General features: G+C 40.7%; 1 protein-coding gene across 2 annotated transcripts; it reads left to right on the top strand.

Annotated features, from left to right (window-relative positions):
- Positions 1-11446: 11446 nt before the first annotated feature.
- dgat2 (diacylglycerol O-acyltransferase 2) lies at positions 11447-25902 on the top strand. Of its 2 annotated transcripts, none has more exons than XM_069673403.1 (8): positions 11447-11490; positions 13526-13656; positions 13904-14011; positions 15693-15763; positions 20384-20588; positions 21859-22033; positions 24380-24582; positions 25748-25902. In XM_069673403.1, exons 1-8 carry the CDS (start codon positions 11447-11449, stop codon positions 25900-25902), a joined length of 1092 nt encoding a protein of 363 aa, XP_069529504.1. The 2 variants fall into 2 exon arrangements, with proteins under 2 accessions (XP_069529504.1, XP_069529513.1); XM_069673412.1 differs by having other exon boundaries at positions 11447-11486; positions 13528-13656.
- The last annotated feature ends 1661 nt before the right edge of the window (positions 25903-27563 follow it).

The raw sequence follows: 27563 nt of genomic DNA on the forward strand, positions 1-27563 counted from the left end.
TAGCTACTGCGCTGTGGAGAACGTCTGTCTACGCCCACTTCTCAACGATCAAATCAAATCCTCTAATGATATGTCCCACCTGCACGTCCTGTTTCACTCGGAAATACGTCACGATAAGGAAGCTAGGTACTCTCGAAATGCCGTTTCAGCTCGACTTTAAAATGCTTGTTTGTTGAACAGAAGTCAGATCGATCATTTCTGATGCATTCGAGGAAGTCGGGAAATGTGAACACTGAACAGATTCTGTGACACAGCATCAGGCAATTTATCTCAAGTTGAATTTTATATCTAGAACGGATTGTTAGCTGAACTTGCTGCATACGTGATTGATCAATATCATACTACAAGCGTAGGACAAACGGACACCTGAAAACTTGCCACGCTTGAAATTCCCGTCCCTGCCTAATACAGATTAGCATTCAACTAAATCCTAGCTTACAATACCGTTAGCTAACGAACATTACTGTCCGCATATCCTGTTGCATCGTGTTCGTGTTACACTAACTGTTCACAGGGAGCACTTGTGACACAAGTTTTCCTCCCTGTTGTAGCATCCGTCTGAGGCTTTGGTTTTTGTGCAAGAGTTGACACTTTCTCAAACGGAGTCATAGGTTAAGTTTGGATTGCAGCATCATTTGGAGTCATTGTTATAAAACACCAATAAGTTCAACATTCTGTATCTTTCCAAATGTTTTTAACATGGACAATAAAAAACCTATTTTCACAGTTTAACCGAATTGTATTTCTTTTGTTTCTGAAACTTGTCCTTAAGACATAAAAGGAAAAGTTTCACATTTCAGTCATACAAAGTCACTATTACTTCTTAAGCATACTTTTGAGCTACCTGTACCTTTCATTTCTGCTACTTCCTACATCTAGGAGGAGAAATTATACTTTTTGCTGCTCTTCCTTTATTTCACAGCTCAACTTGGTTATTTAGGTTAGATGTTACGTTAAAACATTTCAGACAGGGCTTCACATCAATTTGAATTACACAATGCACATGCTACGTTCCACACATCTATGGGTTATAGGCAGTTCAATCAAAGGCACATTTCCCCTCTAATCTTCCTTATGATTTATTTAAATAAGGCCAAAGAAGGTCAAATGATCCAGTATTTCACAAAAAAATGAAAAAAGAAATGAGGTAACACAATGGTGATTGAATCTATGGCCCACTGATGAAAGCCTTTGCATTTGCAGTATTACAGACTGGGTGTCTGTAACAGGCGGCGCCCAGTTACTGACGCGTTTTCCATCAGCCAGCAGTGGTTGGTCTGCCAGAGAGGGTAGGCGGAGCTAAGCGGCTGCTTTTCTGGTCTCTGCAAGTGTTGTGAGTAAACAGTAATCTACTATGGCTGAACAAACAAAGAAAAGATGGATGACTACAGATACAACTTCAACAAGAAGTGAAAATCCAAAGAATCTAATGACCCCTTAAGTTTATCTGGTGACTCTTTGGTGGGGTACCAAACCCTAGTTTGGGAACCACAGAGATATGGTAAGTTGTTCAAACTATCTCCACATTGAACAGGTACAACAGTCATATGCTGGTTATGTGATGCAGCAGTATTAACGATCTATGATGTCATGTATTAAAATATATCACTCGTAAGAGCTGAATGTGTCACTTTATTGTGTTGTGCTGATGAACTTTGTCTCATGTTTGTCTCCATGTTTGAGCTTATTGAATACATTTGGATTGGATCTTGGATTGGATAAGGGAGGGGTTTTGAATACAGAACTTGTAACTTCTTATAAAGGTGATTTTTCATTAAAGTCGAGCTGAAACGGCATTTCGAGAGTATCTAGCTTCCGTATCGTGATGTATTTCCGAGTGAAACAGGACGTGCAGGCAGGACATATCATTGGAGGGATTTGATTTGATCGTTGAGAAGTGGGCGTAGACAGACATTCTCCACAGCGCAGTAGCTAGCTAACTGACCGAGCATTTTTGGTGCTCTGCGGCTAAATGTTGCAGATTGATTTGTTGAAATTGTTTGGTGCTAACTTACGTAAGCACGCGTCAAATTTAGTTTTACCGGAAGAAATAATGATCTGATTTTGATTTAAGAATACGAAGAAATTGATTTTCTGTATTTTTTTTGGCCTATATTGTCAAATAGACGCACAATATTACCGGGGATGTGATCTAAAAGGATTAAAATTACATTTTTCATTTCACCTCAACTTTAATGTGTCTACATGTAGATTCTATTGACACCACCCTCATAGTTGATCAAATATGAAGGTAGAGCAGGGAGGCTGTTAGCTGAACTTAGCATTAAGAGTGAAAGAAGGAGAAACTGTCGATTAGGTCAAGAAAAAACAAGGATTGTTTTATTTATTACTCTTTGACAGATAAAAAAGATTTAGTGAGTATTAGTGAGTTCTAGAGGTGCAGGTAAGCAGATTTATCACGTTTGGACTGAATCGGGATAGCCCACCTGCTTGCTAAGCTAATCTCATCATGTCCCACGTAACTGAGAAAATATCAGGATGAAGAAGATTATTACTCCCCTTTATTCACTCTGTAACACACTCAGAGCCTGATACAGACATGCACACACAGGACCCATAGATATGCAGGTGTGGTTGCAGTATGTGAACTCTATGAACTTGAACTGGTCACCCTGATTGTTCGTAGGTTTCAGCCCTCTGCATAGAGAAAATACATGTACTAGATACTAATATTTAGATCATGTAATAATATAAATGTGTTTTAATTGCTGACAAAGTCGTTCATTCCTATCAGACTTGATATGAATTAATCTCCTGTACATGACATAATATCAGCTTTGGCGATAAGTCAATCAGACACTCAATAAACAAGAATACGTGTCTCATTTATTGTTTTATAAGGTTTAAATTCCACATTACAAGTTGAATGTCCAGTTTTGGCTCGCTCTCTAAATGATAAGACCGTCTGTGAACTTTGGCAGAGACTTTTATATGACATGGCAGCGCTCTGATATTACCAAATGAATTAACAGGTTAGGCAATGCCTGATTCTTTCATCACTGTCTGGACCAGATGTGATTGTGTGTGTGTGTGTGTGTGTGTGTGTGTGTGTGTGTGGTGGGGGGGTTGGAGTGATGAAAATGCTGACTAGAAGAAAAAGTTACTGTGAAGCAAAAGAGACAAATTATTGTGAAAATGCCAAATTAAGGATGAAAAGTAGGCAGAAGAATGATGATTTTATCTTCACCCAGTTTACCTGTAAGCATCCATTATCTATACCACCTGTTCAGGGTCGCGGGGGGCTGGAGCCTATCTCAGCTGTCATTGGGCGAGAGGCAGGGTTACACCCTGGACTGATCGCCTGTCAATCACAGGGCTGACACACAAACACAGGCAACCTTTCACGCTCACATTCACACCTATGAGCAAATTGTAGAGTAACAACTGAACCTAACGAGCATGTCTTTGGACTGTGGAAGGAAGCCGGAGTACCTGGAGGGGACCCACGCATGCACGGGGAGAACAGGCACTCCACACAGAAAGGCCCACTTCCGCCAAACCGGGATTCCGAACCTTCTAGCTGTGAGGCAACAGCCCCTTTATGAAATATTAATATTAATAAATAAAAATATTAATTTGAATCCACTTACATTGCTTTATTTGTCGGAAAGATTAAGACTGGCAAGGACTCAAATGCACGACTCAACACAGAGCGGTTAGATACAAAGCGGGGAGTATTTAATAATCAGTCCAAGGGTCGGTACACAGTCAGTCAATCCAAAAAAGATAAGGTAATCTTTTACTGATCTCCAGGGGGAAATTTGGGAACCAGAAATGATGTGTAATGGCTGAGCCTCGCCCTGGGTGAACCACCTTCTTGATCATGGTGTCTCCCCTGCCAGGTAAGTAACAAACAAATCCAAAGGAGCAGGCAGAGGCAGAGGCAAGAAACCGGCTTAAGTCGATACACTAAACAAACTCACGATCACAAGGGAAACAAGGCTGGGAGGAGCTGACACTGAAGAACACACAACAAACTGGCAACGAGAGGGAAGACACACTATGCACAGATAATCAAGGGGTACCAACACAGGTGGTGCTAATTAGGGCCTGGTTGACACTTGAGGTAGGAGATGCAGGGATCTGAAAGACAGAAGCTGTGTTCGAAATTGCATACTGTACTAGCAGTACGTACTGATTTGGCCAAAATGTAGTCTGCAGTATGCAAACAAAAGCAAAATGTGCAATATGCCAAAAATACCCGGATGTCGTACTGATCTGGAAAAAAACTCCAATATGCATCAGACCAGTCTGCCTCGTTTACTGTATCCCACAATGCAATGCGCTGGAACGTCACAACGGCAGTTGAAATGACGGACAGCAGCAGAGCAGCAGAAGGGGGCACATAGCTAAAGAAACAAAAACATGACCTAATAAGCTTGACAGACATTACATTGAAAAATAACAATAAGAGATTAAAAGAAATACATTACATCAAAGGGAATCTCTATTTACAGATTCTACATAGAAATGTAGAATCTGTAGGATTTTAGGGACGGCAAGTGTTCTGGTTTCCTTTTGTACTAGGCTTGTAGTCTGAGTAATATTCACCAATCACGTATCAGCAGGCTGCAACGTATGCAGGAAAAACTGTCCGTGTGGAGAGCAAAAGCAGGCGGAACGTAATCCCATTGTCGGTAATCGGACGATTTACCTTCTTATTAATCTCTATAAACAGACATCTGCATGCTAACAGCTAACAATCTGTTCTAGATCTAAAATTCAATTTGAGATTAATTCACTTGACGCTATGTCACAAAAGCTGTTCAGCGTTCAGATTTCCCGACTTCCTCGAATGCATCAGATCGATCCGACCTCCGTTCAACAAACAAGCATTTTAAAAGTAGTTTTATTCTCCTCTTGGGGACAGACCTGACAAAGCTTCATGTTGACGTTTTACTAATCTGCATCATGATGTTGAAATTTCAACAAACTTAAGAGCCGTTAATTAAAATCTAAAAATCGTTTTTTTCTGTAAACAACGCAGCACACGGAAAAGGAAGTGTTGACTAGAAGTCGTTCGTCGCTAACCTCTGGCTACATGCCCGATGTGTTCACCGCTGTCTCCAGAGGTTTTATCGTCTCAGACTATAGCTGATGGGATCCAAGACTGCAGTAAAGTAACTATTGTTTAAATATTTGCACAGTGCATAAAAACAACATTAGTTAAAAAAAATCATTTAATTCTTGAACTCCACACATTTTGTCGGTATTATCAATCAATTCAGTCAATCAATCAGTCTTTATTTACACAGCTCAAAATCCCAACAAAAGTTCTATCAGGACACTTTACATAGAGAGCAGGTCTAGACCGAAACGTACTCTTTGTTATATTATTTCGTGAGATCCAACTTTAATCCATCACGAGCAAGAAAACCTTCCTTTTCACAGGCAGAAACCTCGAGCAGAACCAGACTCATGTTGAACAGACATCTGCCTGGACAGTAGTATAGAGGGAGAGACAGAAAGAGATAGTGTTAGTTACTTTTCTTACACACTGACAACCTGTTATTGTAATCCTAACAAAACTATCAGTCTCCCATCTTGAGGTTTCCTGGATACATTCGAAAGCTTGATAAAAGTAAATGAATCAATGTTTTAGATTCAATCACAAGGTGTTCTGTTCTGTGTGCACGAAGCTGCTCACAGGTGATGTTTGTTTGGCCTCAGCTCCTCGGGAGGGTGTGCGTGAGGTCAGGGTAACAACATTACTGACTTATTTTTGAAGACAGAGGTCAAAGTGCAACATAATCAAGGTGTTCACTGAATCCTCCGGGCCATATCTTATCTGGACGTATTGAAGAAAACAACACACAAACACAGTCAAGGCAGTGCAAACATAGATGACAGCAGTGGCTTCAGATCTTGCATGAGTTTAAAGTGATTACATTTTGTGTTCATACCAAGAGACTGCTGCTCACTAAGACTGTGAGAAAAACAAATGCAGAGTGGAAGCTGGCATGATAAAGTCGTATCTGGAGATGATTTGGTATCTGCTCCACAGATACAGTAAGCTTTACACAGCATGTCTTATATAAGGAACCTTAGAAAACAGGTGTACACAGATTAAAGTAATTGAGCGATGGCATTACATAAAAGGCAATGTGAGGCGAGGCAGCTTTATTTATACAACACATTTCAAACACACTTTGAGACACAAATAAAATCATTTTAGATTTAAGTAAAAACCGTGACCCTGAACAGGATAAGCGGGATAGATAATGGCTCGAGGGATAGAAAGGGTCAAATTCTTAGTTAGAAATGAGATAGAAAGAAACAGAATACAACAAAGGTAACAAAAGTGCATTACACTTTGTTGGATCACACCAGCTGCAGCTCTGTCTATACACACTACAGTTTGCCTGCGTTAATGGCAGTAAATCATCACATGTTTGATCTCCTTTCATCATAGATCTCCTTCATGTTAAGTTTAGACTTAAATCAGAAAAGAACACAGGACGTTTTGAGTTGAAATATTCTACTAGTCATTGAAACTGTAGTGGGAGGAGTATTATTCCTGCTGTTATGTTAATCTTAGTAACCACATATCGAGGCAGGGCAGTTAGTGGCTCTGGATATAGAGAAATGAACCCACCTGGGCTCTCAGGTGAGCAGATAGCATCTAGAGCAGTGATCTTCACTGACAAGACAAAGTCCAGGAGAGCCACCTCGACTACAACATAAGAAAAGTAATCTCCAACTATTACACATATCTGCCTACTTATTTGTCTTCCCACTTAACTTACAGTCTATGTAATGCAGCCAGTACAATCCTAATTAAAATCAGGCTCGCCTTAATCCTGGGATGAAGCAGGTCTGCATTTCCTTGACTTTCTTCATGCTATATTTGAAGTATGTTGTTGTTTTTACCTTTCTCTTTTTACTCAGGGAATCTGCTGTCTGCCGGCTCGTCCCCTCTCTGCTGTCTTCGTATTGATTTTTGGTTGTAACACTTTGTTTCTGTCCATCTGGTTTGTGACTTTGTTTGATAAGAAATTTTTCCATTTTAATTGTCTGTGTAACATACCTAGCTAGCCAGACAGACGTCACTCCACAAGTGTGCCGTGTTGCCAGATTGGTGACAATTTCCACCTTTTAGCAACATCAGAGTGACCATACCAGCCCCCTATTTATTAATGTGTCCTACATTGCTGTTGCCCTTGTGGGGTTGCAGAAGGCCGCCAAAACTGGCAACACTGCAGTGTAGAGTAGGTCTGAGCAGGTTTTGGCAATACTGCCATTTAGTGTAATGAAAGCACAGCTGTTCACAGCTGCCATGTGAGCCACCAATTGAGGATTTGTGAGCCGGGCAATGACTAACACTGATCTAGAGGGTGAGCCCGGGACACCAGGATTTACTGTTGAACCCTCTGGAGGGGACGTGGGCCTATCAGTAAAACACTGAGGAAGGAGGGCGCCCTCTTGACAACCCAGAAGATGCCACTGCTCACTTGACCACCCTGCAGAGTCGAGGCAGCAGCATGCCTCAGGCGAGCAGCTGAGGAACAGGACCAACTCGTCCTACTGACCAGATTCGCAATCTATTTTTGGCCAAGAACCATGTGCGACAAAAAAATAGCCGACCCTTCTAGATTTTCTGCACTACAGCAGCGAGAGAGCAGTGTGAAGGCGCTAACCTGTTAGCATACATGCTAACATGAAAATCACAAAGTTACACGACTGAGACGCACTGCTCAGGCGGGCTGTGTGAACAAGGCATTAGAGAAATAGCTAAACAATCAAAGGTGCAGGAGAACAACATATTTTTTAACTTACAATTTAAAGTGGAAAAAGTTTGGGCACATTTGAGATCACTGAAAAGTTGGTTTCTACTGTTTGCCCTGTGTGGATCTGACCTGAGATACTACCAGCAGCAAACAGAATATTGGAGTAATGAGAAAATTGCAGCAGAAAATCAACTGAACTTAACTTGAGCTTCTCACGTCAATAGTCAAATTAGACTATGAGAATAATATATGCTAAAACCATTGAAACTAAAATGAACCAAATGAAAGATGAAAGAGATGTTATACTGCCTCATCACTGTTAGACGTTTAGCAGCCTCATGTCCTGGACTACATGTCTTAACTCTTGGGCCTGGTCACACCAGATATCTGCTGCAGTTCTACTTTTTTTGGGGATAAATTGCATCAGATACGAAGTTCAAAAAAATGTTTTCCAGTATAGACGGTCTATAATATTTAATCTGATAAGGTGATGAGGTCATGCATTGCTGCTGCATGTGACTGAAAAAGTCCTGGTGGGTCATGACGTTACTACCATCAAACACACTGGATTAGCCTCGAGGGCGTGCTTTGTGATTAAAGCGTTCCTTTTCGCTTTATGTAAAGTTTTCCTGTGCTGTGGTGAGGTGTCTGCTTTACACGTGCAGATGTAAAATCAGAACTGGATTTTTTTTATTTTTGCATGACGTAGATGCTACATTTAGACCTGAGGCTTTACTTCAGGCAGAGTTTTAAAGCTGAACTGATCGTAACCAGTGGGGGGGAAAAGCACTTGTACTCAAGTTAAGTATTTAATTACACTTTAAAGGTACTTGTACTTTATCTGGGTATTTCCATTTTTGGCTATGTTTAACTTGTTTAAAGTTCCTAATTACTTTCAGGAGTTATATTCAACAGAAAACAATCAATATGATTAGTTCAATATGGAGGATTAAGCCAGTTGTTCCTGACCTTTTTGACCTACTGATAAAAAGCAGTACCTACTTAAGGTCTCTTGTCATGTTTCAGGCTTTTTACCAGAGGGGTTACATGATTAATTTGTGCTTTAAATGTACAAATTCAACACGTTTTTCCCTCATCTGTAACCCCTTAGATTCAGCTCTTAATCCTTTAACTATGGTGGCTGACAAAGGCAAACACGTCTCAAGAGCCGAGAAGAGTACATTTGGAGAAATATGCTGAAAAAGTCAGACTCAAAACACAAAAATCCAAAATAAATACAACAATGGAAACATGCTGTAAAAAGAGCCCTGCTTCCTGCAGCTCTTCTGATGTGTTGACTCGATTTGCAGCGTTCTTCTTGCTTGTTTTTCAGGTTTGTGTGTTTTTGACTTTGCGTCCTTCCTGTGCTTGCAGCACCTTTACTGTTAATGCATTTTATCTCGATCTTCAGCAGCATGTTTCTGCTGTTGTATTCATTTTAATGTATGTATGTGTGTTTGAATTGGCGTTGTTTCTGACTTTACTGCCCATTCCTACTAAAGGACATCTTTTGGACGGTTGTAGCGTGTTTGCCCTTGGACCAAACCACCTAACTATAAACTGTATATAAAGTAAAAGAAGCTCCTGTATCACCTTCAGGTAAAACAATACAATGTAACTTATGCATTGATCAATCAGTATACATCTAATATCAGTCTATTTTTCTGCTGAATTAATATTTTATTTATATATTACTCTGATCAGACATCTTTTCTTATCAGTAGGATTGTAACAGCAGGACTTTCACTCTTGAGTCCGTTTACTTTGGCACATGAAGCAGGTAAGTGACTCTCCAGAACCCGCTGGCAGACTCATTAGCTGGCAGGAGGTGCAGAGAGCGGGACTTACCTGCAGGCCTGAACAGATGGCAGCCGCTGCACCGTTACATAATAGAACCAACACACAGCTGCCCACACTGTGAGGTCTGCAGGGCATGACTGACACCAGTGCAACTAATGCAACCTCTCTCCAGAACTAAACGAATTCAATAAAAATTGTTTGGTTTCAGATGCATGTGTTTTTGCATTCATCTTTGGTATAAAGAGAGCATTATTTGTAACATTGACACTGAACATGTGTACATCAGGTGGGCATAGACTCGCTTCTACTCTGACTACAGATGCTGTTCACACCGTAATAAATACTGTTAAGACGAAACAAGCACTTAATTAGTAAGAACAGACGAGACAAGAGTTTTTTGTAATAAAACAAACTTTATTTCATAAAGCCTGTGATGATATTTGGGTGTTAGCAGACCGAGAACAAAACAGGTTAAGAATTCTATTTTTAGATGATAGAGATATTATTGTAGTGCTGCACGGTGGTGCAGTGGTTAGCGCTGTCGCCTCACAGCTAGAAGGTTCCTGGTTTGAATCCCAGTTTGGATAAAGTGGGCCTTTCTGTGTGGAGTCTGCATGTTCTCCTTGTGCATGCGTGGGTTCCCTCCCGGTACTCCGGCTTCCTCCCACAGTCCAAAGACATGCTTGTTAGGTGCATTGGTTACTCTGAATTGCATGTAGGTGTGAGTGTGAGCGTGAAAGGTTGTCTGTCTCTGTGTGTCAGCCCTGTGATTGACTGGTGATCAGTCCAGGGTGTAACCCCCGCCCCTCGCCCAATGACAGCTGGGCTTCAGCCCCCTGCAACCCTGAACAGGATAAGTGGTAATGGATGGATGATATTATTGCTATTAATGTTTGATATTATTTCTTATTATTACATTTAAAAAAATTTGATTCAATAGGACGCTGAACAGTAGATCAACCATAGACAACCATAAAAAGAAAGTAAACAAATGATCAAACTCAGGTTGATCTCCATGCAGGTTTATATCAGGGATTTGTTTTGGTGTTTTGTTGCATTACATTACAATTAACATAAAAGGATGTGAAAATAAAACATGCAAACATGCAAAATAAAAAGCAAGGCCAAAGTAATGCTCCTACTGCCAAAATGAAATAAAATAAAAAACGAAAATATTAAATAATATTCTCTCATATATATATGTATATATAAAATGTATGGTCTAAAAATGTGCAGGCATATTGCCCAGGAAATGTGCAAAAATGTGCAGTATGAAATACAATGAGTGCAATATAGTGTGATACTGATCTTCATAATGCATGATTTTATTGTGATCCCATAGCAGATAAAGTAGGCTATCACAGAGTAGAACACATAGGATTCTTTATGTTAGAAATATATAGAAAGAAAATACCACGCTCATCATCAAAGCTTACAATGTAAATATGAAATTTGACATTTATTTTAAAACACAGTCCATCTCTGTGTCCTCGAGCCCACAGATTCACGCTCTCACCTGGTGAAGAAGTGAGGGAGGATTCATGGTCAAAACAGGCTGGATGTTTTCCACAGTTGACCCACGTGACTGCGCCGATAAATACACAGACAAGCTCGGCGGCGACATCACATCTCCCGCTCCTCCACCTGCAGGCCTGCGTGCTGCTGATCATACGGGCTCCTCTGCGCTTTCCTCACACACTTATCTGCTCCTGTCTGTTAGTGTGTGTGTGTGTCCCTGTGTGTGTGCGTGGCTCCTCCTCCCCGCACTGATTAAATGCCCGCCGCGCGCTGCTCTCAGTTGCAGTCGAAGGCAGTCGTGTGAGAGGAGCTGTAGAGCTGGACTTTTATCATCCTGACAGCAGAGTTTCTTCATCCTCGCCACCAGAGAAGAACCAGCCATGAAGACCATCCTCGCTGCCTACTCCGGCGTCCTCAAAGGTAACTCGGTGTTTGTGGTGCAGGAGTGTAACGAGGCAAACAAACAGAGGTGGTCAAACAAATCCGGACCCGGTTCAATGGGTCAGAAGGACAATCCAACCATCCACGCCAGTCCTGACCTGACCTGTCATGATCTGTTTGATTTGAAGTAAACCGCTCTCTAATCTCTGCTTTAGAAAGTGCTGTATAAACATCATTATTGGAAATTCATGTAGAGGAATGCTGCACAAATGCACAATTTAATCAGACTCAAAATTCAAAATCCAAGATCTTTCAACTAAAACTGACTAAATAATTAATGCATTAAAAAATGCATTAATTATTAAAAATAAGTCACATGATTACTGTTAGGCTGTGCATGTGCTTCAAAGACACTGCGTGTGCTGAAGGAGATTAAAATAATACCATTAAAACAAACTGATTTTTTTACTAGTATAAGAGAACTTTTGTTTTGTAAAGTGAGATGATGTTTGTCTGTATTGATTGGGATTGCCTCATGTCTCCTGTCTCACACTGATCAAATACAACTGTGCACTGTTGTGTTGAAGTAAATCATTTAAATGATCTGTTCCTTTAATACATTTTAATAGTTAGCTTCACAATGAAGCTAAGGAGGTAAAGATTTATTTATCACACTTTTCGATTTGTGATCTTTGACCGTTTATGCCTCTGCGTCCACGTCAGATACTTGCTAATACTCCATTTTAACTGGTAATGTTATTTGGTAATAAGAAACTGCTTGATGCCACTTTTTTGTGGTTTAGGGCTCAGAATATTAGACTTTTATTTAGAAAATTCAGTTGATAAATTAGCTTATGGAGACTGCTCCAAAAGCTGTCAATACCTGTTACAGTGGCGGTTTAACATACATACTTATATTCTATATTTTCTGTCTTGCCTTCATGAATGCTGAGGTAGTCCTTTTATTTTGAAATTCCCTCTTTATCCACCTCTGTAAGGTAACATCACCTTGTTTACTCCAGTCTAATTCTGGATGGTTTAATCTTAATTAACTACAGCTAAACTTTAAAAGCCTTTTCTCTCTAGGCAAGGACTGTCTGCATCACTTACGCTTGAATCTCTGTATGGATGGAGCCAACACGGCCTGTCTGGACAGTAGAAATTTCATGTTAGAGAGACTTGAAAAAATGTGAACTCATCCTTTAAATTGTCATGTGCATTTACAGAATTATTATGGGTGTTTATTAAGGACTTTTTGAGCCTAACGCTGGACATTTCAGAATCATAATCAGGGTTTATTACCAAAGGTTTGCACATACAAGGAATTTGTTTGGTGCTGAACAATTAAGTACATTTGTTTGATCCTCCTGGTTGCTTCATGTGCAGGACATGCATGTGTTTGTGTTCCTCCCTGTCTGCTGTGGTGGTTCGATCTGGCTCATTGCAGGACTGTTGAGTGAGCAGATTAAGCTTTTAAATGTCTCCTCGCCATCTCTGTCTCTCTCCACAAGTCTTTGGCACTGACCCAAGTAGCGATAGCCTTTAAGGAGTCATAGCATCATAGTTTACAGGTAGAGCCAGCAGAAGGAGCCCTGTGCGGGGTTATTTTCAGTGTGTACTGATGGGATTAGAGGACAGTGGGAGGGGGGGGATCTTCTCTCTTATTGGCTCTCAGCGGTATGAGCTTGACTAGCTTTAGTGGCTCTTAATGTGTCCGTTACTTTATGCTCTCTTTTCGCACACGGTCTCCTCACATGAAGTTGCATTGCCTCACATATGGGCTGGTGACTGAGGAGAGCTGGTGAGTAGAGGCTGTGGCTTGGCTGAAATATACATTGATATAGGGCCGCTTGATTGAGGTGTTTGACACCATTTTGTAGGAAATCTTACATCTCGTTGTTGGGTTGGTTGACTTAAACCAGGACTAGGAACTGTTTAGAGTTTGTTTACATACTTCATGCTTCTCTTCTGTGTCTTTTTAAGCTTTTTCAACAGTCTTTACCCCACATGGACATTTTACATTTTTTATTAAACTCTCCTTTTCTGCTCCGTTCTCTCTTCTTGCACCCTTCCTCTGCAGGGACCGGCTCCAGCATCCTCTCTGCCCTGCAGGACCTGCCAATAGCAACCTGGCCCTGCACATCCAAGATGGAGAAACATCTGCAGGTCATCTCTGTGCTGCAGTGGGTCATCAGCTTCCTGGCCATGGGTGAGTGAGTGTGTTTGTGTCACTTAAGCTGTAAGAAAAGCAGAGAAACCGAGCAGAGCGAACCTGTAGTCTCATTAGGCTCATAAGAAGGAGGTCAGACCTCTGAGCTTCTCTCTACATGTGTCTGACTCCTGATTTTTCTCTCCGAGCCTCGGGCAGAATATTTCAGCCTCACTGTAACTTTAGGTAATTGATTTTCCTGTATCTGTTCAAATACTTGATTGTACTGTCTCTCCTCTGCCTCCAGGCGCTCTCTGCACTCTGCTGCTCATCTACATGTTCTGCACAGACTGCTGGATCATCTCTGCCATGTACACCGCCTGGCTCATCGTTGACTGGAACACCCCCAAGCAAGGCAAGACGAAAGAAATGCCATTTTAAAAAAATACCTGATAAGCTCAATAATTTATGTATTTAATGGGTCAGATGGTGCATCTTTTGGGGCTAAGAATGTGTCACTGATCGAAAATGAATGGTTTAAAATAGCGTGACAGTACATGAATGAATGCTCCGAGACCTCTGTTACCTAAGCATCCGGTTATTGGTTTGTAATTATATGAACCAACAAGGACTGAATTATTTTAACACAGCTCGAGATCACATCTTGTGCTTGTGTGAAAGTACCGGATTTAGACTGTTTTTTAACCACGCTACAACATGGCTCTATTCACCATGTTCACACAGCGGCCATTTTCGTCTGACATCACGCTCAGGGTGGGAAGCTCTAATGCTGTAATAAAGTCCTGCTGCTGTGTTCCACCTTCTCAGTCCAATAGTTATCATTTAATCGCTTCATGATTGATCAGAAACTGAAAAGACAACTGATAATGAAAATCTGGAGGGACATCGGTTCATATTTCAAGTTAGAACATATGAAAACCCAATAGTTACCCTAAGGTAACAGCTAATGTTAGCATTCAAACACTTCCTAGCTTACGTAACGTTAGCAAGTAAATTCCTAGCTAACATTACGTAGACTCAGGATTTACGCCTTTCTCATTGGATCATGTAACAAGACTAAAGTATTATTTTTCAGCTACTTCCTAGCTAACGGTAATATTAGCTAGTTTAAGGCTGAATGCTAACGTTAGCTGTTGTTTGATAGTAGCTAACAGGTTATCAAATATGTTTGAAATAGGGCCAAATTCCCTCCAGATTTTTCTGTATCTACTGTCTTTTCAGTTGCTGATCGATTAGGAAGCAGTGAATCATTAAAAAACCCAGATTCCTTTTGCTAACATGACTTACAACAATATAACAGCATGACGTCACAGGAAAAAGGCTGCTGTGTGAATATGGTCTATGAATGAGGGTGTCAGTCGGTTGGTGTATCAAAATATTTCAACAACTATTAGATGGATTGTAATAAAATGTTGATCAGACTTTAATGGTTCCCAGACAAAGAACCCTACTGACTCTGGTGAATCTTTTCCTCTAGCACCGTTATGGGGTTGATATTTACGGTTTAAATTAAAATACCTCAAGAACTATTGGATGGATTGTCATGACATTGCGTGCTAAACACTTTTGGTCATAGCTAAATACCAAAAAACTAATATTATTCCAGCCCCAGTAGCACTTTGTTTAGTGCTGGTTAGCAAATGTTGCTATATTAAACGTTGAACATGGTAAGCAAACCCATCAAACAGCATGTTAGCATCCTGATGTTAGCATTTGCTTAGAGCACCACGCTATGCTAAAGCATAGCGCAGTGCCAGTAGAAGATGGTTTTGTATTCATGGGTAATTTAAGAGCTAAAGGAGGTTTTGAATTTAGCTGAAACAATCAGTCCATCAGAGGATTAACAGACAAGTTTCAAAAGCAAAAATTAAAATAATCGATTCCAGCTTCTCAAATGTGAGGATTGGTTTCATAGTTTTAATTAACTAAGCTTTAAACATTTTACATTTTTCTGACCTTGCAAACAAAAATGATTCATCAATGTAATATTTTAAAAGAATTGATGAAGCAATCACTTGTTGCAGCTCTAGTTGTGATGTAATAGCGTGAACTTTAATCTGTAATGTCTTCCTCAGGTGGCAGGAGGTCCTCTTGGGTGAGGAACTGGACAGTGTGGACATATTTCCGGGACTACTTCCCAATTAGGGTAGGTACCTTTTTATCAGTGTCTTGCTGTAACAGTACTCATCCAACCTCAACTCTTTAGGGACAATTTAGGAGAACGGTGGAGGACTGGAGACACTGAGATTGCAACATGTAAAAGAAGTAACCGTGAGCAGCTTTGTGCATTTTGTTGCTGCCACACATAAAGTACACTTACTTCATATAACTCTTGCTTAGTATAGTCTCTGATTTAGCTAGTTCATCGGTTTGCAGATGTGCACAGGTTTATAGATAAGCTTATCAGGGGCGTGTTAAGTATCAGCTGTCAGCTCCAGGCTGTTCCAAGTCCTGCGATGATTATGATGAAGGTTTGACGTCTGTGGGGAGTTTTAGACTTTGTCCTACCTGATAGGCTAAGGAGCCGTGTGAGGCTTGTTTTTCTCACTGCATCTTTCGACTGAAGGACAGCTCTGGTTCAGTGTTTGGGAGGAGATGTTATCACAGACTGACACCCCCACACAAACAGGGGGAGGCTCTGTACAGTGCAGTGGCACTGCATGACAGTAAAGAAGCCAAAAAGTCAAGGTCAGAGGAGGGAGGAAAAGTGTCCTCTGAGACACTCGGATGAGTCAGTCAGCTGTCAGAGGATTTCATTGAATCATCACTTTTTACAGACTGAAATCAATTAGTGACAGCTCTTCTGATAATTGATTAATGGTTTGTATTTCTTCTTTTTGCTAATGAAGCTTCTCCAATAAGACAGTCGGTTACTATATTGGTATATATAGCAAAGTTAGTAACTTATATGATATAGTAAAAAATAAAAAGTCAAGGAGTAGAGATTAAATTGGATATCCAAGTGGGAGGAGACCCCGTGGAACACCCAGAGCCTGCTGGAGGGATTATATATCCCACCTGGCCTGGGAACGCCTCGGGATCCCCCAGGAGGAGCTGAAAAAGGTAGCCAGGGAGAGGGACGTCTGGGCTAGCTTAGCTTGCTGCCACCACGAGCTGGCCCCAGACAAGTGGAAGAAAATGGATGGATGGATGGACCTTTTTTTTTTTTTATCATTATAAGCGCAATAACTGTGTGTTTTGGAAGGTTGATTAGAGAAAATAAGACATTTAACAACATCACATGTCATCTGACTGATATATCAGTTAGGCTCTTGTTTGCTAAATCCCATTTGTATTAATTCATTAGCTCTATCTGTACTTTAACTGCTGACTGTGTTTCAGTGTAAAAAGACCCTTCAGTGTGATCAGAAATGTTCTGACCAGGTGGTGATGAGGTTATCTTCTGTATAAAGGGAAGAATGGGGAGAAAAAAGGCCTGGTTAACTCAAGAGTGAGGATCGAAGTCCTACTCTTGACAGCTGAACTTTGTCCATCGCATTGATCTGTACTGTGTGTACTATGAAGCCGTTTGTCTCAGCCGCTTGATAAGGTGACTTTATGGTCACTCGGACAGTATCAACTCTTGTTAGAAAGTATTGCTGAAAACATGTTAGCCAATTTTAGCTGTTGAGCAGAGTTTGAGCTTCCTGTTATGAGCTAATGACAGCGGCTGTGTCTGGAGCTGAAAGTTTGTGATGCAACAAGGTTGAATACGTCTGTCAAAGGTTTGTTAAGTGATGCCTTACAGCGCGATGCTAGGGATGTAAAGCACAATTTATTTTTGTGTGATTATGATTTGATTAGATTCAGGGACCTGCGATTGACTTGAGATGATATCATAGTCTTATTTAATACAATCCTTTACATTTATATCAAATTAAAAACAGTGAAAATATGTATGATTCAGACATTCAACAACTTCCAGATATTTAAATTCAATGTCATTTTAAATATAAGTAAGAATATGTGAATAAGTAGCGGCCAATATCTGGGATTTTCTTTAGAATTTGATGTAGCAAATTGGGGGACTGCACGTTGCAGTGGTTAGCGCTGTTGCCTCACAGCTACTGTAGAAGGTTCCTGGTTCATAGTGGGCCTTCCTGTGTGGGGTTTGCATGTTTTCCCTGTGCATGCGCGGGTTCTCTCTGCCCTGGCTTCCTCCCACAATCCAAAGACATGCTCGTTAGGTTCAAGCCTGTAGGTGTGAATGTGAGCGTGAAAGGTTGTCTCTCTCTATGTGTCATCTGTTTTTCATAACAGCATGATGTTCATTTTTGAAACTAATGCCCCATTTAGAATAAAATCAACAATAAAGCTTCAATGCCGAAGCATATGGCTACACGTGATGACAAGTTGACAGAGACAGAACGATGAATACCGATATCCAAATATGGTCACTACTGGCTGAAAAAAAAAGATGGCGTCAAGATGGTATTCCAAAGACCAGTGGGTAATGTCTATATACAGTCTATGTTTAGAATGCATACTGTTTTGAGTGTACTATAACTTAAACAAGCAATAGACTTCGTTAAACTTTATGTGTGAGGGTGACAACATAAAAAGAAAACAACATGGCAACAACCAAAAATGCTAAAATGACTGTTGGAGGATGTCGCAAAGTCCACTTCTTTTATACACTCTGACTAATGATAAATTAATGTTGATTGATTGACATAATAAATCAATCAACATTGATTTATCATCACAGTCCTACCTCAGGCATCAGCTGAATGTAGGACAAGTGCTCTTTATCTATGAACACATGATTATTATTTATGAGTTGGAAGCAAATCGGTCAAAGTCTGAAGAGCCTTTCAATCAAAGTGAGGCCTGTAAGAAGTCTGCAGTGTGACTGTTATATGAACGTCTGCGTCAACCCTACAAAGACTCCTCTGTGATATTTTTCACAGTCACCACTGACTCTTGTCCCTCCTCCATCCCTTGATTTCCAGTAACTATAAAATGTGTTAAATGCTGTTTCGACCTCCCTCTGTCCTGCTGTAACCTCGTCGTCCAGGTGGACTCCTGTGAGGATCTCGAGTGTGATCTCCTTTGCTAATGCTGTTATGCAACTGTTGTGTTTGACGATGGTTACTAAGGCGGCTCTGTGTACACATAGTGTTGGATCTACAGCTCAGACTACTGAGACAGTTTCCTATGTAATTCTGCAGATTCAAAACGTTGAGCATCATTTAAACCTCATGGTTTCATGCTAAAGTTTAAAGGTTTGGCTTTATTGTTCCAGCCTGAGCAGGTGAGGAACATTTGTACTGGGTCGTTGTTTTATATGTCGAGTGTTCAGGAGCAGACGGGAGAGAGTCAAGTCGAGTTTGAGCTGATAAGGATGTCCTAGTTCTACTGAAACATAAGCAAAATTCATACGACGTACTAGTTTTAAACAAGCAAAATGATTCTGTTGGGTGTAAAAACTGGAAAAGTGACACATTATGAGCCATAACCTTACATATACACAGACCCATATGTGTGCTTTAAAAGGGTTAGCTACAGTTTGCATGTATGGATTGCAAATGTCAAAGAAAGTAAACTCATGTATCTGATGCGATACAGAATACCATGCTAAATTTATTGACTGAAATGTATTGAATTAAAGATACTTGTGCCCTAATGAAAAGGATAAGCGCTCAGTGAAGAAACCCCTCCCCTTGTGCCTCATCCCAATACGTATAGTTAGATTACCACATGACCCATAGTGGTCACAGCAACCCCAGCAGTATTGCCAACTTCAACAGACCCAGGCTCTGTTCATGCGAGCTCCAGGTATTGACAATGTCAATACTACAATAATGTTTTAAACTTTAACTATGTTTATTGCATGTCTTGGTGTTTTATTCTCAGTAACAGTATGAGAACTGTGTAAGAAGAATATGTGGCTACTGTGAAGTCGTTGTTGAGTTGCTGCACTCGGGCTTTATTTGCACTCCTATGTTTGCATTTCTACAGGGCATTTGTTGCATCATGTTCGAGCCGAAACACCTACAGTAGTTGTATGATCGAAGAGTCGATCGATTTTTTCTTTTCTTTTTTTGTCCTACTGTAATTTTGCATTTATTTATTCATTTTTTTGCCTGTTAATTGCTGTGATTTGTGTCTATTGGTCATTATTTTAAATTGTCTTTATCACATTTTTAAATCAAGCATTTGAAAAAAGAAAATTAATCATCATCATTTTTTCTTTTTCATTTTCTTTTTTCTTCCAGTTTTCCAAATGTAAAAAATAGCTGCAAATCTTCCAACATAGAAAATGTATTATTTTGGGGTTAAGAACAGTTTGCCAGATAATTCAGGTATTTTAAAGTCATAATTTCTGGGTTTAGTAAACAGCATTCTTCACTGGAATCTTACACGTCATCATCATAGACCACACAGGTGATGAACGGAATAACTTGATTAATTAACTTGGCAATAATTCACTTCAAATTCTTGTTGGTTGCAGCTGACAATATGCAGGGACCTCATTTACTGTTACTATATAACAAGAACTATTTTGATATATTGTATACTTGGTGTAAAGAGAAGTACACTATAAAGGTCGTAATGGTATTAATAATCTAATCAACAAGGTGGTTTAAACTGTTGATGCTAATTATTCAACAGTGAATTAGCACCCAGCTTCTGTTCTCAAGCCTTTCAGCCATGTTGCTCTCTAACATAATGTCTCCTATCAGCTGTTCTTCATGGTCCAGCAGTGCTCCCCTCATATGTAAATCACCCTCACACTGCTCCTCTTTGTGCTTTTCTCCTCCAGCTCATTAAAACCCACAACCTGCTGCCCAGCCGGAACTACATATTCGGCTACCACCCGCACGGCATCTTCTGCTTCGGGGCTTTCTGCAACTTTGGGACAGAGGCCACGGGCTTCTCCAAGAAATTCCCGGGCATCAAGCCCTCCCTGGCAACCCTGGCCGGAAACTTCCGCATGCCGGTCCTGCGAGACTACCTGATGTCTGGAGGTGAGAGGATTCAAGAGACTTTGTTTGAGTTCCTTTAAATGCCATGATAACGTTGATGAGTATATCTGTAGGAGAGAGGACCTTTGAACGGATTGCACAGCTGAAATTGCTTCTGTTTGCTTGGATCTGCTGATCTGACTGACTGATAGAGCTCTAGCTGTTCTGTTCTGAACGCCTGTTTGTTGTTCATCTTCGACCATAGATACTGTACTCACTCACTTAGGTTACTGTAGGTTGTTGAACATGTTGTTTCAAAGGGTTTCATTGATAATGAGCTCTCAAAGGACTCTTTGGGTGTCGTGTGTAATCTAAAGAAATCTTGCTTTGAAACTGCGGTCGGAGGCTGCAAAAGAACACATTGTTAATTCATAAAAGGAACAGGACTATGTTGAGGTTCTTGAAGATGTTTCGCCTCTCATGCGGAAGGCTTCTTCAGTTCATTCACACTTTTTTAACCTATGGAGAAGATGAGAGACGAGAGATGCCCTGATTCAATAAAGGCATTTTAAACTATATCCTTGGCTCGGTCCGAGTGCGCTTGAAGAAAGCCACAAAAATAATCTTTGAAACATTCAACAGTAGCTCTCTGAAGGACGTTTCTACCTGCTGTTTGTGCGTAAAGCTAACCGAACCTCTTGTTAAATTTTGCAGACAATTAAACCTCAATAATTCTAACTTTAGATAAGAATAAAAATCTATTAAAATAATGAACCAATGTTTGCTCCAGTGTGCAAATCTGTTGGATGGGGAATGTCTTGCTGCTCTGAATCTGCTTAATGTAATCGGCCATGTTGTTCTCCTTGTCAGTCACAAAGATCTGCGGTTGAGTTTCCCTCTCCTGCCTGTTTCATCTTGATGCATCTTTTACACCTGCTTTGTAAATGTAAGGAGTATAAAGTATAGGTTAGGATATTTGTGTAAAAATGTCGGTGGTAAAAGAAAAAGTATTTTTACTTAGTTACTTCCCACCTCTTGCTTCGGCAGCTCAGGTTTTGCACATGCCTAACATGGTGTGGTTAATTCTCCTGAGGTGCTGGACTTGTGAGTCTTGCCTCATAGAGCACAGCCATAAGTTCAATAAAGTGGACTCTGACACTGAGTATTACAATATTTACAGCCAGTAAGCTAGGTCCAAAAGGAAGACATCAGAATATTCTTTATAAATCAACATAAAATTGTTGTTTTTGCGCGGTTGGTGAGTGCATTTGCCTCTTTAGCACTGTTTCTTAATTGTATGTTTAATCTTATGTCCACATCTTTTCCCCTTCAGGTATCTGTCCTGTGAACAGGAACTCCATCGACTACCTTCTGTCACGCAATGGGACAGGAAACGCTGTTGTCATCGTAGTGGGAGGAGCAGCAGAGTCTCTGCAGTGCGCTCCCGGCATGAATTCTGTCACCCTGAAGAACCGAAAAGGCTTCGTGAGGCTGGCTCTGCAGAAAGGGTGAGCCGGCTGCACCACATTCAGACACAACAAGGACACGTGCTCATTCAACACAGCCTTGACCGAGATCTGCTCTGACATGTGAATGTCATTCTCAGGGCTGCAGAGAGTCAAAGAATGAATAAGACTTTGGGTTATAACGCACAGAAAGGTTAAAATCTCCTCACCGAGAGCAGAAACCAATCTTTTGTGAATGTGTGGTGTTGCTGCTCGGAGCTCCATCACCCTGTAGGAAGGGTCAGACTGTCTGAGCTTGCATTGAGCTGCACTCAGACATGCAAACTGTACTATAAGGGAAGTAGACCTGGTTTGTCTAACCTGGCTTACTCAAATCAGCCTGATTCCTTCTCAGATATTGTTCGACATCAGGCTGCACGTCGTCCAAAGAGGCTTACAGTTTAGAAACATAGACGCAGTTATGCAAAGCTGGATTCACAACAACTGGGTTAGCTTTCCAGCCAGGACTGAATTCAGGTCACTTTTCTGCTCTTTCTTTACATCCTGGATCTTATTCTTATGAAATTCAGACGACTGACACTGTAGTTGTTTTCTATAAGGAAAATTAAGTAAACTGCAGTTATAAGGTTTTTTTATGTGTCTCAGTCGCATACACCTTGTCCAAAGAGGATATGTTTACAGTATCATACATTACCATCATAAGGGCCATGACAAACATTTTTTTCTTATTCCTTAAAATAAAATAACTGATGGTTTCATTCTTCTCACATATGCATGGGATGACATGTACAACTCATGTGACTATGACCCCGGCCAGTATAATTGATGATAATCAGCATAATATCTTCAGTTGCAGTGTATGCTTAAAGAGCAGCTCCAGTCATGTTTTAAGACGTATAAAATGCTCTTCTTGAAATAATTAATAATGTCTGAATTTTTTTTGCTGCAAAATACGTTTAATCACCTTGTAAAAATCCTTCCAAAGCATCTCCTCCTCCCCTCATTAGAAATTCTGCCTCTGCATAGGCCCCGCCCACTATGCATGACGTTTCTCCTTTGGTAAAATTACAGCCGAAAACAAAACACGTCTCTGCCATCGTTTAGTGGCAACTTGTTGGAACGTAGCTAGCTTGAAATGTAGTAATTCGTAGCAGTAACGTTAACGTTAGCAGTCAGTAGTTAGTTTGCAAACATTACAATGACGGTTACAGCTGGCTTGCGCATCGCCGAAGTGGTTGCCATAGGTTACACATAATGATATACATAGCGTAACCCCGTCCATTAACGGGATTGGCTCCTTAGGTTTGTGACGTATCAAACCTGACGATCTGAAAACGTGTTGTTCAGCCTGTCCTTGGTACACTGCAGTTTAACAGCAGACAGGCCCAGCCATGGAGATGATGCTGATGTTGTCCCTGATATGTCTTGTAGCACATGAACAACACCACATGGAGATGTTTACAAGGTTAAACACTTGAGTTTCACTGAAGGGGGGCTTTAAATTCTAATAAGGTGCTTTGTGCAACCAGAAATACTTTTATTGCATCACAGATAGGAACGACAGCTTTTCTTTTTTACTATCTTTTTAGTGGAAAAACTCCTACTTTAGGAAACACATGATTATGCTGATTCATGATAAAAATTCAGCGCTTTCAATGGCGTCCTTTGATAAGATCTTGCTCTGTACACTCTGAAACACGAGTCCAGGCGATGCTCAATGCAAAGACTGATTCATGAAAAACATCCACAAATGACGACATGAGCTGCAATGAAATGACTGGATTAGCTACAGATCTGGGTAGATTTAAGGAAATCAATCCTTGTTGTATAAACTCTTTCACAACTTCCATCCAGCCAAGACAAAATCTTGGCCGTTCACCAACAGTAGCGCCAGTCCCCAACATAAAGGAGAAATGTTGCAACTGGAAACTACAGCAGTGTTCCTCCCTGAGCAGTAAGCTAAACGGATTCATGCTGGTTGGCACGTTTCACTTTTACTTTTAGGTTTTCTGCCACCTTAAGTCAGCCTGAATCCATGTAGAGACATATCACTCAGTTCTTTATGGTACTGATCACAGATGTGCCATGCCATTACAGATAGGACTGCAATAAAACAATAAAATGATTCAGGTTATTAATCCAGGTTATATGAACAATGACATAAGTGTGCAAAGTTTATGTTTGAGCAAGGGGAGGTGTTGTTTTCTTGTTTTACAACCACTATAAAACTATCTTTATGTGATAAACTGTATATTACAGTTTTATTTCTTTTGGTCCTGATTTAGACGTTTGTTTACATGGCAGCGAATATGAACAGATTTCAATCATATTTCTTTACAAATGTTCGTACTATGGGACAGTTGTTGAGCTTGTCCTGTGTTCCCTCAGGTCCGACCTGGTGCCGGTGTATTCCTTCGGGGAGAACGACGCCTACAAGCAGGTGATCTTCGAGGAGGGGACGTACTGGAGAGCTATCCAGAAGAGGTTACAGAAGATGCTGGGCTTTGCTCCGTGCCTTTTCCATGGATGTGGCCTCTTCTTCGGCAACTCGTGGGGCATCGTGCCTTACGGCAAACCCATCACCACTATAGGCAAGTGTAACTGCTAATGCATGGTTAGTGAGAGGTACAGATTAGCATTATCTTTTACTCTGCTGCTGTAGTACAGTGTATTACAGGACATTGACCAACAAACTGAAAAGATTAGCAGGATAAAGTCAATATTTGCTTCATCCAACTTTAAAGCTTTATTAATGGTTAACACTGGTTTTGGCTCTTTGTTTCAGCCTTAGTAAATCACACCCCAAATATGGAACACTCGACCTGTAGTGGAACCTATTATACCTATTTTGTTGTCTATTCTATCTATGAATGAATGAATGTATCTTCCTTAGTTTAAAACACTTTGAGGTATGGCTGCACAATATATCGTATATCGTATGTATAGTCACATTGCAGGACGTGCGATAGTGAAGCAAATAAAGTGAAACGCATCGAGCTGCTGCTTTATTGTTGCTCGGTGCAAAACGAACACTTGCCAGTTTCTCGTTTTCCACAACTAATCCACAGGAAAAGTTGGTCTCATATCACATTAGTGCAGCTCTTCACTGTTTGTCACCTGCCTGTAAAGTGTCTCCTTCTTCCTGTCGACACACACAACCTCACACCGTGTGTGCTGCAGGTTTAGCCGCTAAAAGTAAACCCTGTCGGCGTAACAGCGCCTCGATCAACCCGCTGACACTATCTATGACTGCAGCAGCTCCGTTACGCAAGGTGTCCTAAAAGTGAGAGTATTCCCGTTGACAGCGGCACCTCGTCCCGGTGCTGGTAACATACATGTACAGTTTGGGGAGCAGACGTGCTTTTTACTTTTAGCGGCAAGACCTGCAGCGCACACACCACCTGAGGTTGTATGTGCAATCAGGAACGACAGGAAGCAGGAGACGTGATTTTTCATTTTATAAAGTGTCACGGGGCTGATCATACTGATTAATCATACATTTGATCATCATTAGCAATGGTTGATGAGTCTGAACCTAGAGTGATAAAAGCAGGAGGGGTTCTGTTTGAAAATAAGCAAAAAGACTCAAAACTCCCAAATAATATGAACATATCGCAGAACAAAAAGATATCACAATGTATGTTTTTTCCCATATCGTGCAGCCCTACTTTGAGGTACTTTTCTTGGTGGAAAGATGCTAAACAAATAAACTTAATAATGAATCAAATTATTTGAACCCTTTCTTCTCTCTTACAGTTGGGGAGCCGATCACAGTGCCCAAAATTGAGGATCCCTCTGATGAGATGGTGGATCTGTACCACTCAATGTACGTCAAGTCCCTGCTGTGCCTTTTTGACAAGTACAAGACCCGGTTTGGCCTGAAGGAGAGCGACATCCTGTGCATCCAGTGAGGGGACGAGGGGGCTCCTGTTGAAGCTCTGAACTCTGTCAGCATCTCCAGACCCCTCCGCCCCCCCCTCTTCCCCACCCCGTCCCCGTCCAATCTTGGTGCCCGGTTTGGATTATCTCTGGACTGCAAACTCTGCACATGAGCACATTTGCTAAAGAAACCTTTGCTCTCTGCATCATATCACAAACACTATGTAGTCATAGTTCCTCCTCAGGAGATGACATGTTTGAACGATGGTAACCTCTCCCTGCTGCTGTCATTGGGTTTAGCTGTCAAAGTTGCACCAAATCCCACTCAGAAAATGTGCCTTTCTAGTTTGTTTTTTCGTGGGGTTGAACTGCCTTATCGGTGCAGAGGGGGTACAGTCCACTAGATGGAGCTGGAGGGTAACATACTGGACTGAAAAGAAGTGCCAATGTTGTCTTTTACTTGTGCATCCATGTAATTCTCAACTTTAAGATCCCATTCTTTGCTGAATGCACAAACAATGCAAACTGAAGCTACCACGTTAGTATTGGGATCATAAGCCCAAAGATTAATTGAGCCAAAGACCTTTAGTGTCCCCACAGACAGCACATATTTCTACTGTATGAAAGCCAAAGGTGGATGAATTCCAGTGTGGATTTATATTGTGAATGCACAATACATGTGTGCCTGTGATGTATAATGCCATAAAGTATTAATTGTATTCTGTCGAGAGGAAAAAGCCGATTTTAGTGCTTGTCCCTCCAATGAGTATTTCTGATGCACTTTTTGTATTGCTGAACAATAATGCCTTTGATAAGAGAATTTTCCGGGACAGCTTACGTGCTGCTTGGTCTGAGTTTCCTCTTTACCAACTCAATTCCAGGTCTGGATGGGTGCGTTTTGTCTATGCAAGAAAAACTACAGCAATGCCTCTGCAAGCATTTTGGGAAGTTTTGAGCTGCAGTAGAAAATGAAGTGTTGTGAGTGAAAATCCTGAAGTTTGATGATTCCAGTGTACAGCGAATCCCTTTGTAACCATGCCATGGGTGATGATTGAAAAGAAGGGGGTTATACTGGTCGTATTACTGGTGTAATGTTGGAGGGTGTCACTAGTACTTTTTGTAAAATAAGAGTATGAGTACAGAATATGTCCTGGGAATCATCAAAGTAAGTAAGCTGGTGTAAGGTAGATTGGTGGTAAATTATAAGATTGTCATTTGAAGAGCGATTTCCTCTGATTTCACCGTTGTGACTTCTTATAAAGAACAGTGTAATCCATGTGCAATAAATTTGCAAGGAATAAACAGTGAGACCTGTCTGTGATGACTAGCATCATCTGTCTGCCAATGTTTAAATTAAACTTTTGTATGTTTTCAGAAGGACACGTGTGTTTCTGTGACTTGTTTACATTTTGACCTGCACTTTGACGTGTTTTTAATGCTTCGTCTTTTTCACAACTTACTACACAAGACATTTATCATTTGATAATGACTTCTTTAAGGCCGCTGCAGGACACGCATGCCCAAGATTAGCCAAGAATGTTTACTTTGTGTCAAAACTGAGAGCTAAGCATACAATCCCACTTAAATATCTTTAAAGCCACACTGTTGGACAGAATCATATGTACAGTATCTTGTATTGAAACACTATGTGATATTTACCCTGAATGAATTATACAAACTCCAATTGTATAGA

This window comes from Semicossyphus pulcher, unplaced genomic scaffold (assembly GCF_022749685.1).
Source record: "Semicossyphus pulcher isolate SPU_LCO1_2020_fin unplaced genomic scaffold, fSemPul1.0.p SCAF_10, whole genome shotgun sequence".
NCBI classification, from domain to species: Eukaryota; Metazoa; Chordata; class Actinopteri; order Labriformes; family Labridae; genus Semicossyphus; species Semicossyphus pulcher.